This window comes from Heterodontus francisci, chromosome 4, assembly GCF_036365525.1.
Source record: "Heterodontus francisci isolate sHetFra1 chromosome 4, sHetFra1.hap1, whole genome shotgun sequence".
NCBI classification, from domain to species: Eukaryota; Metazoa; Chordata; class Chondrichthyes; order Heterodontiformes; family Heterodontidae; genus Heterodontus; species Heterodontus francisci.
The window spans coordinates 152606311-152622988 of record NC_090374.1 but is presented as its reverse complement, the minus strand read 5'-3'; the positions used below and the strand labels follow the sequence as shown (position 1 = coordinate 152622988).

General features: G+C 44.8%; 1 protein-coding gene across 5 annotated transcripts in view; it reads left to right on the top strand.

The window, feature by feature from the left end:
* LOC137369315 (uncharacterized) overlaps positions 1–16678 on the top strand; it is a 265372-nt gene that overhangs the window by 189310 nt on the left and 59384 nt on the right. For all 5 annotated transcript variants that reach the window (XM_068030360.1, XM_068030358.1, XM_068030361.1 and 2 more), the window contains 2 exons: positions 6212–6322; positions 15773–15900. In XM_068030360.1, coding sequence (XP_067886461.1) covers positions 6212–6322; positions 15773–15900 — 239 coding nt within the window. The remainder of the gene's footprint in view (positions 1–6211; positions 6323–15772; positions 15901–16678) is intronic.

Sequence of the window (16678 nt, the reverse complement as noted above, 5' to 3'; positions counted from 1 at the left end):
TTCTTCATCTTCTTCTCCTTCTCCTTCATCTTCTTCATCTTCTTCTCCTTCTCCTTCATCTTCTGCTCCTTCATCTTCTGCTCCTTCTTCTTCATCTCCTTCTTCATCTTCTTGTTCTTCTTCATCTTCTGCTCCTTCTTCTCCTCCTCCTTCCTCCTCTTCTTCTTCATCTTCTGCTCCTTCATCTTCTGCTCCTTCTTCTTCATCACCTTCTTCATCTTCTTCTTCTTCTTCATCTTCTGCTCCTTCTTCTTCTTCTTCATCTTCATCTTCTTCTCCTTCTTCTTCTTCTTCTTCTCCTCCTTCCTCTTCTTCTTCTCCTCCTTCCTCTTCTTCTTCTTCATCTTCTGCTCCTTCTTCTTCTTCTTCTTCTTCTTCTTCCTCTTCTTCCTTCTTCCTTCTTCCTTCTTTCTTCTTTCTTCTTTCTTCTTCCTTCTTTCTTCTTCTTCTCCTCCTCCTTCCTCCTCTTCTTCTTCATCTTCTTCTTCTTCTTCTTCTCCTCCTCCTCCTCCTCCTCCTCCTCCTCCTTCTCCTTCTCCTTCTTCATCTGCTCCTGCTTCTTCATCATCATCTTCTTCTTCTTCTTCATCTTCTGCTCCTTCTTCAGATTCTGCTCCTTCTTCATCTTCTTCTCCTTCTGCTCCTTCTTCTTCTAATTCTTCATCTTCTGCTCCTTCTTCTTCATCTTCATCCTCATCTTCTGCTCCTTCATCTTCTTCTCCTTCTTCTTCACCTACTCCTTCTTCTTCTTCTTCTTCTCCTCCTTCTGCTTCATCTTCTTCTTCGTCTTCTTCTTCTCCTTCTTCTTCATCTTCTGCTCCTTCTTCATCTTCTTCTCCTTCTTCATCTTCATCATCTTCATCTTCATCATCATCTTCATCATCTTCATCTTCTTCTTCTTCTTCTCCTTCTGCTCCTTCTTCTTCTTCTGCTCCTGCTTCTTCATCTTCTTCTCCTTCTTCATCTTCTTCATCTTCATCTTCTTCATCATCTTCTTCTTCTTCTTCATCTTCTTCATCTTCTTCTACGTCATCTTCATCTTCTTCTTCTTCATCTTCATCATCTTCATCATCATCCTGGATGGTGTCGAGCATACTTGACCTCGTCCTCACCAATCTACCTGCTGCAGATGCTTCTGTCCATGACTCTATTGGTAGGAGTGACCACCGCACAGTCCTCATGGAGACGAAGTCCCGCCTTCACATTGAGGATACCGTCCATTGTGTTGTGTGGCACTATCACCGTGCTAAATGGGATAGATTTCGAACAGATCTAGCAATGCAAAACTGGGCATCCATGAGGCGCTGTGGGCCATCAGCAGCAGCAGAATTGTACTCAACCACAATCTGTAACCTCATGGCCCAGCATATCCCCCACTCTACCATTACCAGCCCTGGTTCAATGAAGAGTGCAGGAGGGCATGCCAGAAGCAGCACCAGGCATACCTCAAAATGAGGTGTCACCCTGGTGAAGCTACAGTACAGGACTATCCGTGTGCCAAACTGCGTAAGCAGCATGCAATAGACAGAGCTAAGCGATCCCATAACCAACAGATCAGATCTAAGCTCTGCAGTCCTGCCACATCCAGCTGTGAATGGTGGTGGACAATTAAACAACTAACTGGAGGAGGTGGCTCCACAAATATCCCCATCCTCAATGATGGGGGAGCCCAGCACATCAGTGCGAAAGATGAGGCTGAAGCATTTGCAACAATCTTCAACCAGAAGTGTCAAATGGATGATCCATCTCGGCCTCCTCCTGAAGTCCCCAACATCACAGATGCCAGACTTCAGCCAATTCAATTCACTCCGCGTGATATCAAGAAACGACTGAAGGCACTGGATACTGTAAAAGCTATGGGCCCTGACAATATTCCGGCAATAGTACTGAAGACCTGTGCTCCAGAACTTGCCACGCCCCTTCCCAAGCTGTTCCAGTACAGCTACAACACTGGCATCTACCCTGCAATGTGGAAAATTGCCCAGGTATGTCCTGTACACAAAAAGCAGGACAAATCCAACCCGGCCAATTACCGCCCCAACAGCCGACTCACTCTATCATCAGTAAAGTGATGGAAGGTGTCATCAACAGTGCTATCAAGCGGCACTTGCTTAGCAATAACCTGCTCAGTGACGCTCAGTTTGGGTTCCACCAGGGCCACTCAGCTCCTGACCTCATTACATCCTTGGTTCAAACATGGACAAAAGGGCTGAACTCAAGAGGTGAGGTGAGAGTGACTGCCCTTGACATCAAGGCAGCATTTGATCAAGTATGGCATCAATGAGCCCTAGCAAAACTGAGGTCGATGGGAATCAGGGGGAAAACTCTCCGCTGGCTGGAGTCATACCTAGTGCAAAGGAAGATGGCTGTGGTTGTTGGAGGTCAATCATCTGAGCTCCAGGACATCACTGCAGGAGTTCCTCAGGGTAGTGTCCTAGGCTCAACCATCTTCAGCTGCTTCATCAATGACCTTCCTTCAATCATAAGGTCAGAAGTGGGGATGTTCGCTGATTGCACAATGTTCAGCACCATTCGTAACTCCTCAGATACTGAAGCAGTCCGTGTAGAAATGCAGCAAGACCTGGACAATATCCAGGCTTGGGCTGATAAGTGGCAAGTAACATTCGCGCCACACAAGCGCCAGGCAATGACCATCCCCAACAAGAGAGAATCTAACCATCTCCCCTTGATATTCAACAGCGTTACCATCGCTGAATCCCCCACTATCAACATCCTAGGGGCTACCATTGACCAGAAACTGAACTGGAGTAGCCATATAAATACCGTGGCTACAAGAGCAGGTCAGAGGCTAGGAATCCTGAGGCGAGTAACTCACCTTCTGACTCCCCAAAGTCTGTCCACCATCTACAAGACACAAGTCAGGAGTGTGATTGAATCCTCTCCACTTGCCTGGATGGGTGCATCTCCAACAACACTCAAGAAGCTCGACACTTTGTGTATTTACATACATGTATTATAATCCTGTTTTTGTATTCCTCGTAGCCCCTCTCAGTCTGCTCCTATCTAATATGGAACTGCTTCCTTCTCTAGTATGTTCAACACTCACTGCTTTCTCCTTATATATGCTGGTGCTCCTCCTCCTCCTAATTTAGTTTAGAAACCTCCCTGCAAGCACATCGGTCCCAGTCCTTTTGAGTTGCAATCAGTCCCTTTTAAATAGGTGCCATCTGCCCCAATGCCCCAAAAATCTGAAGCCCTCCCTCCTGCACCATGCTTCAAGCCATGCATTGATCCTTCCCATCTTCCTATTGCTATTCTCTCTAGTGCATGGCACTGGGAGTAATCCAGAAATTACTACCTTCAAAGTCCTCCTCTCACCAGCTCCTGAAAGTCTGACTGTCGGACCTTAATATTTCATTGGTACCAGGATGTACCACAACTTCTGGCTCATTCCCTCCCCCCTGCAGAATATCCTTTTACCCTGGCACCAGGGAGGCAACACACCATGTGGGACTCAGGATGGTGGCTACAGAAGTGCCTGTCTGTCCCCTGACCATGGAATTTCCTACAACAACTGCATTTCTACAGCTTTCTGTTACCTCCTGTGCAGTCCCTTGCCCATCGGTGCATGGTATGGACTGCACTCCTTCAGGGTATCGTCACTCCCAGCAGTCTTCAATGCTGAGTACCTGTTAGAGAGTGACACACCCTGAAGACTCCTGCCTCTTCTAGTCTTCTGGATGACTCCCTATCTACTATCCTGAGTTCTTACTTCCTGTGGGGTGACCACCTCCTGGAAAGTACAATCCAGGAAACTCACCTGCTCCCTGATGCTCCGCAGTGATTCCAGCTGCACCTCAAGCTCACAAATTCTGAGCTCGAGCTGTAGCAGCTGGAGACGCTCTCTACATGTGTAGTCGCCCAAGGCACATGAAGTATGCTGGAGTTCCCACATGGTGCAGGCATGGCCAGCAACAGGTCGCAGCTGCCCATCCATGATCTTAAAAAAAAAAGACTCCATTCCATTTTTGAGAATCTGTTTGGTACCTTGTTTAAACTACTTTAATTAATGCTTCTAGATCTGCTCTGTACTGCTATTATTTATTCACTCACTGTTATACTCACCCTGATTGAGGTTATTAATTTCCTGGCTCCTAATTTGAAAAACTGCCCTAGTTTAGAGAGACAAAAAGAGATATACTTACTAACCAATCATTTATCCGCTTTCCTATGACGTCACTTGATTTTGTTTCTTGGTTTCCTCGTGTCGTGCGCACTCTCCACCGCTGCTTTATCCTGGCTGTGCTCTCGGACCTTCTGCGCTGTTCTCACAGTACTCTGCCGACGTGAATTAAATGACGGCTTTTTCCTAATATTTTAACCCACTCGCACCCTGTTCTCATCAAGTGCCGTGGGGGTGGGGTTGTTGGTGAGTGGTGGCTAAAATCAGGTCTTAAATTCTTGGAGAAAGTAATGAATGAGATCACCTCTATTGAAATCAGTCCCAATCCAATAATGCTCTATCCCAAGCTCCCAGTGACCAGAACATTCAGCCAGGAGTCCAATACTTACACAAAGTCAGTAATTATTAATCAATGGGTATTCAGTATGTTAATAGGAAATGAAATCTGAAACACAAAACAGGCTCTCCAGTTTGTATGATGCTCCGCTTGTAGTGTGAATTTGTTGTTGGAATAAAGGGGTTTTGGAGCATCAGGCATATTTGCCCTGAACCAAGCAGGGCATAACTTGGCTCATTTGATTCCATGTGAAGGCCACTGAATTCCTTAATGCACTTGAGCTTTGAAAGAAGGTTGCCATATATGTAAACCCTCTTCCCATGTAGTTAATGAGAATCTTATTGCATGCTTTTCAGAATACTAATTCCAAACACTGAAATTTCAGGACAAGTACTAGCAATGTCTCAACTCCCTTCTGGGTACAGTGCTGCGCCACACTTGGCCTGTTAGTTGATTTGAGCTGATTTACAAAAGCCTATCCAGAAATATTTGATCAAAATGCACAAGCTCTCTCAAATGTGAGAGCAGGGAGCTCCCCCATTATCCTGGCCAGCATGTACCTCCACCAGATTAACAGACCATTCGTCTGATTCCTGCTTGTGGAACAGTGTCGTGCACAAATTGGTTGCAGCATTGACTTGCATAATGACAGTGATTGTATTTCAACCTGGTGGCATTAAATAACTGCAGCACTACTGAGGAGATTGACTATTTTTATCGTTGAAGTTGAGCCCATAAGTTCTTTTGAAATGTATTTAGATATTTGCTTGAAAAAGAGTGATATTAAGAGATGGGGAGCAAGCAGGAGAGTGGGAATGGACAGGGTAAAATATTGCAGGTTATGGGGAATGAGATTAGACTAGGTGGAATATCAAAGGGTAAGAGAGCATACAGAAAGAAGGGTGTGATTATACTAAATTGGTCATATGGGGAAAATCACCAGCGCAGAACCTGGTCGGCCAAATGTGACATTCCTTGATTCTGTAGGTAGTATGAATTAGGCACAACATGCTTTATATCGCAAACTAGCTGCTATATTTATTTACTATTTACACAGCATAACATGATATGAGTCTCAACATAACCAGTACAATAACAGACAATGTTCACATTTGTGGTGGTGCAGGATAATTTGACATGACAGAGTCTGGTGTCATTATTCAGACCAATACAATGAACATAGCTATGGATATGAACTGTGCAAGTTGAGTGCTGTAACAAAAAATCCATCACTGACCTGACGGCAGGATAAATTTTGCATAGAATTACTCTATCAAGACAAGGTTCAAGATCACTTACATTCACCGAGTTGAATGGTTCTTTTATTGCCGGGTATGATTTTGTGGAGTTTTCAAATGTTCTATAATCTTAATAAAATATCTAGCTCAATTTCTCCAGAATGAAACTTGTGTATGGAATGGTAACCATTGCTGTACAGAAGAGCAGACGTTAATAGACTCTCACAGGATGGGCCCTTGCTGCACTCATGCTGTACTGTAAATGACTCCATGACTCTATGCTCCGGTTGCAGAATTGGTGGCTGCAGTACTATAACCCTCTCCCCGATCTGCGCTTGAATCTAGCAAGGTTCCATACCAGCAACGGAGCCTGCAATTTCTAGTGTTTAGGATTATCCATGCAATAATGAAATTACAGTGGACTCCAGGCCCACATTTAGTTCACGCTGTATTTTGATGCAGATGTTCAGTGTCATGTTTATCTCTAATCAGATCGATATTCGCAAACGTGCACAAGAAAATGAAGATTACTTGAACCATGTGCTTCTCGAGGTGGAAAGACTCTGGCCATCCTTTATTGGTGGACGAAGAATCGCAAAGCAGGTATTGACTTTCTTGATGTAGCTATTTTTAATGTAACAGATGCGATCATAACAGAAACCTTTCCATAGAATCTTGCAGCACAGGTGGGGGCCACACAGCCCATAATGTCTGTGCCAGTTTGAAAGAGTTATCTAATTAGTTGCAGAATCACCCATTCTAGGCATGTCCTCTTTTTTTTTTAAAGAAAAATTCTCATCCTTGTGTTCAAATCTCAAAGCCTAGATTATTCTCCCTATATCTAACTTTGACCATCCCTACAGCACATTGAGAAGAATGCATTCCCATAATTCTAACCTGTTGTCCAATCCCATTTTTTATTGCCCCACCATTGGCAGTCATCTCTTCTGCCTTGGCCCAAAACTCTAGAGTTCGTTCCCTAAACTTCTCTGCCTCTCCCTCTCCACCTCTCCTCTTTGAAGATGCTTCTTAAAACCTACCTCTTTGATCAAGCTTTTGGTCACCTATCCTAATGTCTCCTTCATTGATTCAGTGTCAACTTTTGTCTGATTACACTAATGTGAAACGCCTTGGGAGGTTTTACTATGTTAAAGGGCATTCAGTGATTATGGGATTATGCCATGCTGGTAATGGAACCTCATTGTATTCAAAAGCAGATTGGAGAGAGAGAGCCACAGCACTGTAGCTCCCAATTCTGCAACCAAAGCGCTCGTGCAGCAACTCCATATAAACACCCCCAACCCATTTTCATGACCACCCCCTTGACCTTGCCATCTCACATGGCCTTGCTACCCACATTGTGTCAATCACAGATAAGGCCATCTCTGATCACTTTGTTATATCTCTATCCACCCACGTCTCCCTTCCCCTACCCAGTCATACTTCCTTCTGTGTCCACTCCTGAAAAAAAAATTCTCTTCCAACTGCACTTTCAAAATGACCACTGTCTATCCTTTGGTCCTCCATTCATCGCGACATTTCTACAGCTGCCAATCTGCTCAGCCACACTCTCACCTCCACCTTTGCCCTCGTCCCCATTAAAACCATTGTCTTTTTTCACCCTAACAGTTCCCCCTCATACGCCCCTGATCTTTGCTCTCTTGGATCCAAGGAATGCATATTTGAATGGATATGACAGACAGCTGCTTCAGTCATTCACCACCAGATCCGGCTCGTCCACCTAAAGCACCACAGGGTCCTTCCCTTGTCCACCAAAACTGTTCAATATTCTAGGATCATCCTGGACAAGAACAAAGAACAGTACAGCACAGGAACAGGCCATTCGGCCCTCCAAGCCTGCGCCGATCTTGATGCCTGCCTAAACTAAAACCTCCTGCACTTCCGGGGACCGTATCCCTCTATTTCCATCCTATTCATGTATTTGTCAAGATGCCTCTTAAACGTCGCTATCATACCTGCTTCCACCACCTCCCCCGGCAGCAAGTTCCAGGCACTCACCACCCTCTGCGTAAAGAACTTGCCTCGCACATCCCCTCTAAACTTTGCCCCTCTCACCTTAAACCTATGTGCCCTAGTAACTGACTCTTCCACCCTGGGGAAAAGCTTCTGACTATCCACTCTGTCCATGCTGCTCATAACTTTGTAAACCTCTATCATGTCGCCCCTCCATCTCCGTCGTTCCAGTGAAAACAATCCGAGTTTATCCAACCTCTCCTCACAGCTAATGCCCTCCAGACCAGGCAACATCCTGGTAAACCTCTTCTGTATCCTCTCCAAAGCCTCCATGTCCTTCTGGTAGTGTGGCGACCAGAATTGCACGCAATATTCTAAGTGTGGCCTAACTAAAGTTGATTTGATTTTTTGATTTAGAGATACAGCACTGAAACAGGCCCTTCAGCCCACAGAGTCTGTGCCGACCATTAAACACCCATTTATACTAATCCTACACTAATCCCATATTCCTACCACATCCTCACCTGTCCCTATATTCCCCTACCACCTACCTATACTAGGGGCAATTTACAATGGCCAAATTACCTATCAACCTGCAAGTCTTCTGGCTGTGGGAGGAAACCGGAGCACCCGGAGGAAACCCACGCAGACACAGGGAGAACTTGCAAACTCCATACAGGCAGTACCCAGAATTGAACCCGGGTCGCTGGAGCTGTGAGACTGCGGTGCTAACCACTGCGCCGCCCCAAACTATACAATGTTCTGTACAGCTGCAACATGACTTGCCAATTTTTATGCTCTATGCCCCGCCCGATGAAGGCAAACAAGTTGTATGCCGCCTTGACTACCTTATCCACCTGCGTTGCCACTTTCAGTGATCTGTGGTCCTGTACGCCCAGATCTCTCTGCCTGTCAATATTCCTAGGGGTTCTTCCATTTACTGTATACGTCCCACCTGCATTAGACCTTCCAAAATGCATTACCTCACATTTGTCCGGATTAAGCTCCATCTGCCATTTCTCCGCCCAAGTCTCCAACCGATCTATATCCTGCTGTATCCTCTGACAATCCTCATCACTATCCGCAACTCTACCAACCTTTGTGTCGTCCGCAAACGTATTAATCAGACCAGCTACATTTTCCTCAATCATTTATATATACTACAAACAGCAAAGGTCCCAGCATTGATCCCTGCGGAACACCACGAGTCACATCCCTCCATTCAGAAAGCACCCTTCCACTTCTACCCTCTGTCTTCTATGACTGAGCCAGTTCTGTATCCATCTTGCCAGCTCACCTCTGATCCCGTGTGACTTCACCTTTTGTACCAGTCTGCCATGAGGGACCTTGTCAAAGACTTTACTGAAGTCCATATAGATAACATCCACTGCCCTTCCTTCATCAATCATCTTCATCACTTCCTCAAAAAACTCAATCAAATTAGTGAGACACGACCTCCCCTTCACAAAACCATGCTGCCTCTCGCTAATAAGTTTGTTTGTTTCCAAATGGGAGTAAATCCTGTCCCGAAGAATCCCCTCTAATAATTTCCCTACCACTGACGTAAGGCTCACCAGCCTATAATTTCCTGGATTATCCTTGCTACCCTTCTTAAACAAAGGAACAACATTGGCTATTCTCCAGTCCTCTGGGACCTCACCTGTAGCCAGGTGCAAAGATAACCTCCAGCTTCTTTTTCTAACCATAAACGATCTTCTTAAACCCCTGTCTCCTCCACCCTCACCTCTGACAGCATGTGCAATGAACTTATGAGCTTCTTGTCACGAAGAATAAGACCGTCCGATCAGCTGCTTTTGCTGCTTCCCTCCCTTCTCCTAGTTCTCTGTGCCAAACTTCCTCTAAGGTACCCCCCCTCCCACCCTCTGCCCCCAGACTTAGTCCTAAGCTTACATCTTTCTCTCGTTTCTCTCCTGACTTTCACCACCCCCCCACTTCCCACTCTCAGCTCATCTCGTCCATGCAAACCACTTCCTGCTCCCTCAACCCTCTTCCCACTGAACTGCTGATCACCCAACTCCCTTTCCTGGTTCCTGTGTCAGCTGATATTGTTAAAGATTTTCTCTCCTCAGGTACTATCTGTCCCTCTCTGCTACAAGTCTGCTGTCCTAAACCCTGTTGTCAAAAAAAGAAACTCTTGACCTATCCATCCTTGTAAACTACCAGCCGATCTCCAACTTGCCTTTCCTCTTCGAAGTCCTTGAATATGCTGCTGCCTCTCAAGTCCATGCCCATCATTCCTGGATCTTCATGTTTGAAATCCTCCAATCAGGTTTCTGCCCCTGTCATTGTACCAGGACAGCTTTTATCAAATCGCAAATGTGAAAGTGACAAAAGTAAACTCTTCCCCCTTGTCCTTCTCAATCTGTCAGCAGCCTTTGACAGTTTACCACACAATCCTTCAATGCCTTTTCACTGTTATCCACCTGGGTGGGACTGCACTCGCATGGTTCTGTTCTTGTATATGCAGTTGTAGCCACAGAATTAGTAAGTATAGCAGTAAGGGAATTATAAAAGTATTAGCACAGAGTATGTGTAGAGGCATTGATTGAAATTAATTTAAACAATGTACTAACTAGATTTTAAGAGGGAATAGAGATATTTTGTTTCAGACCATGGACACCTATTGCTTGTAATTCCTACGCCATGTGGGAACATCAGGACAATTCATTTGTCTTGCAGTACCACGTGCGTAGGAAGTATCTCCAACTGCTTGAGCTCAAGCTCAGGATTTCAGAGCTTGAGGGGCAGCTGGAGTCACTGCAGTGCATCGGGGAGCAGGAGAGTTTCCTGGATCGAATGCTCCAGGAGATGGTCACCCCATCAGCAGTGAGTGTTCAAGATAATAGATGGGTGGCCATCCCAAAGAATAGGAAGAGGCAGGAGGTGCAAGTGTCTTCGGGGTGTGTGCCATCCTCAAATCAGTACTGAGCTGCAGGGAGTGACAATACCTTGAAGGCGTGCAGTCCAGCCCAGGGCACCACTAGGCAAGGGACTGCACAAGAGGGAACAGCAAAGAGTAGAACTGCAGTCATAATGGGCAAGTCCATAGTTGGTGGATAGACAGGTATTTCTGTAACCGTCATCGTGTCTCCCACTTGGTGTGTTATCTCCCTGGTGCCAGGGCAAAGGACATCATGGACAGGGTACAAAATATTCTGCAGGGGGAAGGGAGAGAGCCAGAAGATATGGTACATCTCCGTACCAATGACGGAGAGAGGGCAGGTATTGAAGTCCCTATGGTCAGACTTTCAGGAGCTAGGGAGGAGATTTAAAAAGTAGGATCTCAAAAGCTGTAATCTCTGGATTACTCCCAGTGCCATGCGCTAGCGAGAGCAATGGTAGGAAGATGGGGAGGATCAATCCATGGCCTGAGGCATGATGCAGGAGGGAGGTCTTCAGATTCTTGTGACATTGGGACCAGTTCTGGGGAAGGAAGCACCTATTCAAAAGGAATGGGTTGCACCTCAACAGGACTGGGATTGATGTGTTCGCGGGTAGGTTCACTAGTGTGGTTGGGGAGGGTTTAAACTAAATTGGCAGGGGGGTGGGCACCAGCATATAGAAGTAGAAAAGAGAAATAAGGTGCAGAAAGGAGTGAGAGTGTTAGATAGCATTAGCGAAGGAAGTAGTACCATATTCGATAGGAACAGACAAAGAAGGACTGCGAGGAACACAAGGACAGGGTTACAATGCATGTACATAAATGCACAAAGTGTGGTGAATAAGGTTGGTGAGCTACAAGCACAAGTAGCCACGTGGGGGATCTGATGTACTGACAATAATGGATATGTGGCTTAAAAATGGTGAGGGCTGGACACCTAATATACAAGTATATAAAGTGCTCAGAAAAGATAGAGAAGGAAAAAAAGAAAAGTGGGATGGCAGTGCTGATTAAGAGACATTGTATTGTTGGAAAGAGAGGATGTCCTTGAGACAGAATTCATTTGGTTAGAGATGAGAAGCAAAAAGGGTGTGATCATGATGCTGGGAGTATTCTCTGGAGGCCAATAGCGAGAGAGAGAGGGAGGATCAGATCTACTGGGAAATCAGATATAGCTTGGTGATGTTGGGGGACTTTAACTAGCCAAATATTGATTTGGGATAGTGTTAGAGTAAAGGGTAAGGAGGGAGAGAAATTTCTGAAATGTCTTCTGGAGAACTTCCTTGACCTAGTTGGACTGAGAATATACTGGAGGGAGGCATTGCTGGATCTGGTGCTGGGGAATGAGCGGGGTCAAAATGGCCAAATGTCTGTGGGGAAACACTTTGGTAAGAGTGGTGGTCATATCATAAGGTTTAGATTAGTAATGGAGAAGAGCAAGGAACAATGAAAGGGGATCTAGCCAGGGTAAAATGGAACCAAAGATTGTCAGAAAAAACTATCACGGAACAGTGGGTGATATTTAAGGAGAGGTTTCAGGTACAGGCTAGGTACATCCCAACAAGGGTGAAAGGTAAGGGAACCAAAGCAAGGTCTCCTTGGGTGACGAGGGAGATAAAGAATCTGAAACAACAAAAGAAGGGTGTATGATGCATGTTAGGTGAATTCTTCAAGCAAGAACCAGGCTTTCATGCTGGACCCCCACCTGCCAAGAATGAGGCATATTAATTTTGCCATATGGACATTAAATTTCAAATTGTTGCTGTGAAGAAGAGAAGACCTGTTACAAGGGCTGCCAGACATGGATGGAGGACATTTGCATACCAACAGTGACAAGTGAGGTTACTTCCCTTATCCAATTTAACCCATAATGGACTTTAAGCACCAGACATTGAAGGTGTGGGAGCTCAAATTTCAGGATGACTGCTGCGATAGCTGAATCCACAAATCGATGTGGTCAGACCAGCTGGTCACCTGACTAGCCTGCTTGGCAAACTGTTTTTTCTGAATTGTACAAACAGTTTGAACTGAAAAGGACTGTTTGCTCCTGGTCTGAGAAGATCTCTCCTGTCTTCTCTCATCTCTTTCTCACAAGCCTCTGAATCCACTGAAGACACACGAACTCAAGAGAGAAAAGTCTCGTACAGCGAACAAGGTTTAAGAAGAATACTGGGCCCCAACAAAAAGCAAGACCTACCTACAATCAAGCACTCTACAGTGAGCTCGAAGAACCGTAACAAAAACTCTTCAGATATTGCCTCAAACTTTTCCACTTTATTCTTTTTTCTGTCTCTATTTGCACGTGTGTATCGCATGTGCACGCTAGAGTGGGCGCATCGTGTATCCCTAGGCATCAACCGAATTAGAGTTTAAGTTGAATTTCAACTTTTCTCCTTTAAAGCTAAGAAAACCTGTTTGTTCTGGTTTCTCTGCCTTATAATTGGACAGCGATTAACAAGGATTCACCAAGGGGGAGCTAAAAACAGTGTGTTTAAAATTAAACCCTGTTTCGGTAAGGCCAGGTGAAGGCTGAAAGGGACCCCTAGACACCTTTCTCACCTGGCTGTAATGGAAGCCAAACACTAAGTTGAAAGGGGAAGTGAAGAGGAAAATAGGACTGGCAAAGAGAGAATGAGAATTGAATGGCAGTTAACATAAAAGGGAACCCAAAAATCATCATCTGGCATGTAAATAGTAAGAGGTGGGGTGGGACTTATTGGGGCAAAGAGGGTGATGTATGCTTAGAGGTGCAGGACAAGACTTGAATACTTAATGAGTGCTTTGTTTCGGTGTTTTTTAAGGAAGAGGATGCTGACAACATACCATTGGTAAAAGTGGAGATGGTCGAGGTATTGGACGGGGTGAAAATTGATTGGAAGGATGTACTGGAAAGGCTCCCTATACTTAGTGAATAAATGGCCTGGTCAGGATGGCTTGTATTCCAGGTTGCTAAAGGAAGTGGGGGTGGAGATAGCGGAAGGGCTTGCCATAATCTTCCAATCTTCTCTGGATACGGGAAAGGTGCCAAAGGATTGGAGAGTGGCAAATGTGATGCCCTTATTCAAGAAAGAGTGTAAGGGCAGTCCTAGCAACTACAGGCTAGTCAGTTTAACATCAGTGGTGGGTAAGGTTTTAGAAACAATAATCAGGGGAAAAAATCAGCAAGTATTTGGGAGAGTCATGGAGTCATAGACCACTGAAACAGACCCTTCGGCCCATCGTGGCTGTGCCGGCCATCAAGCACCTAACTATTCTAGTCCAAAGAGAGGTTTGAGTTAATTAAGGAGAGCCAGCACGGATTTATATAGGTACATCATGCTTGATTAATCTAATCGAATTTTTTGATGAAATAACAGAGAAGTTTGATAAAGGGAAAGCAATGGATCTTGTTCATATGGATTTTAAGAAAGTGTTCAACAAAGTACCACATAAAGGGCTAGTTAACAAAATTGAGGCTCATGGAATAAGAGGGTCATTATTCAATGGTATAAAAAATTGGCTTAAGGATAGAAAGCAGAGTTGTTTTTCAGACTGAAGGATGGTAGACAGTGGTGTTGCCCAAGGATCAGTGCCAGGCCCACCGCTTTTTTAATATTTATCAATGACTTGGATATTGGAATACAGAGTAACATTTCAAAATCTGTTGATACCACCAAACCTGGAGTGGCAGACAGTGAGGATGATACCTATCAACTGCAACAGGAAATAGATAGACAAGCAGAATGGGCAGACAAGTGCCAGGTGGAAATTAATACAGAGAAGTGTGAGGTGATGCATTTTGGCAGAAGGGATAGGGAGAGACAATGTAGACTAAATGGTACAGTTCTAAAGAGTGTGCAAGGACAGAGGGACCTGGGAGGTTCATATGCATTGATCTTTGAAGGTGGCAGGACATATTGAGAGAGTGGTTAGTAAAGCATATGGGATTTTGGGCTTCATAAATAGAGGCATTGAGTACAAAAGCAGGAAAGTTATGCTGAACCTTTATAAAGCTCTGGTTAGGCCACAGCTAGAGTATTGCGTCCAGTTCTGGTAATCACACTTGTGAAAGGATGTGAGAGTCGTTGAGAGGGTGCAGAGGAGACTTACCAGAATGGTTCCAAGGATGAGGAATTTTCGCTACAAGGTTCGGTTGGAGAAGCTGGGGTTGTTCTTCTTGGAACAAAGGAGATTGAGGAGATTTGATAGAGGTGTACAAGACTAATGACAAGTTTAGATAGGGTAGCCAAAAGCTGTTCCTATTAGCTGATGGTACAAGGACTAGGGGTCAAGTGGTAGTGACCTGGAACTGGCTGCCTGTGAGAGTGGTGGAAGTTGAGACGATGAATGGTATTTCAAAAGGAATTTGGATGGGTACTTGAGGGAAATAAATTTGCAGAACTACAGGGATAGAGCGGGGAAATGAAATTGATTGGATAGCTCTACAGAGAGCCGGCATGGACTCGATTGGCTGAATGGCCTCCTTCTGTGCTGACTCTAATTACCTGCACTGGCTTCTCTTCCCACTCATGCACCTTTTAGCTCTGGTGTCCCTTAAGGATCTATCCTTGCCCCCCTCCTGTTTCTCATCCGCATGCTGCCCCTTGGCAAAATCATCTGAAAACAGTCAGTTTCCACATTGATGACATCCAACCCTATGCCACCACTGCCTTTCTTGACCCCTCCACTGTCTCTAGTGAACAGTTTGTGGGAGGGATCAAAGACAATGATTCCCATTATTTAATTGAAGGAAATTTCTGGTCACCCAGAACTGGATGTCAGACAAGCAGTCTGACAAGTTTCTGAGTACAGATCACTGTAGGGATGGAATTCCTCCATGGCGTCATCCTTCACTAGATGTAATCTCCAGCCTGACAGCCCTCCAAGATATCTGCACTCCTCCAATTCTGGCCTTTTGAGCACCCCGATTTTAATCAGCAGCATTGGTGACCATGTCATTAGCTCCCTCGGCCTTATGCTGTGGAATTCCATCCCTACAGCTCCTTGCACAAGTTGTTGGTGCTACTCTCTTACTGTAGCTTTTGCCTATGTGCCAAGATTGACTGCATTTAGAAGGTGCTATATATTTATGTTCAAGTTCTTTCCTGTTTTTTTGTGGAAGACTAAATTCAAAAATACCTTTTTTTTTAACTTGAGAGTTTTTAAATATTTGCTATTTTTTGTGCTGTTTCTGACAGGATACCACACTATGTGGTTACATGGTCCCAAAAGGTTATGTAGCATTGTTCGTCGCCTTTGCTGTCCACAGGGATCCTGAAATCTTTGATGATCCTGATGAATTCCAACCAGAAAGGTGGTCTGGAAGGTTTGTACTTTTTATATTTAGTTTTATAAATTTAATATTTGCAGAACTGTGCTTTGTTGGTGGAAGTATTACTGTTTCTAATTTGCATCAGTGATCTGTACTCAGAAATTTAATACAAAATGGTGAAATTTGCAAATGCTACCAAACTAGGAGGGCAGTGGAATTGAGAGAGACAACTCGAACTACAAAATGAGTTGGACAAGATTTGAAGAACGACAGATGAAATTTAAAAGAGACAAGGGTAAAGAGCTGCAAATAGGCAGGATAAATAAACAATCCACGTACACAAAGAAAAAGAACAAAGAAAATTACAGCACAGGAACAGGCCCTTCGGCCCTCCAAGCCTGCGCCGATCCAGATCCTCGATCTAAACATGTCGCCTATTTTCTAAGGGTCTGTATCTCTTTGCTTCCTGCCCATTCATGTATCTGTCTAGATACATCTTAAAAGACGCTATCGTGCCCGCGTCTACCACTTCCGCTGGCAACGCGTTCCAGGCACCCACCACCCTCTGCGTAAAGAACTTTCCACGCATATCCCCCCTAAACTTTTCCCCTCTCACTTTGAACTCGTGACCCTAAGTAATTGAATCCCCCACTCTGGGGTGGAAAAAGCTTCTTAAAGCTTCTTGCTATCCACCCTGTCTATACCTTTCATGATTTTGTACACCTCAATCAGGTCCCCCCTCAACCTCCGTCTTTCTAATGAAAATAATCCTAATTTACTCGACCTCTCTTCATAGCTAGCGCCCTCCATACCAGGCAACATCCTGTTGAAC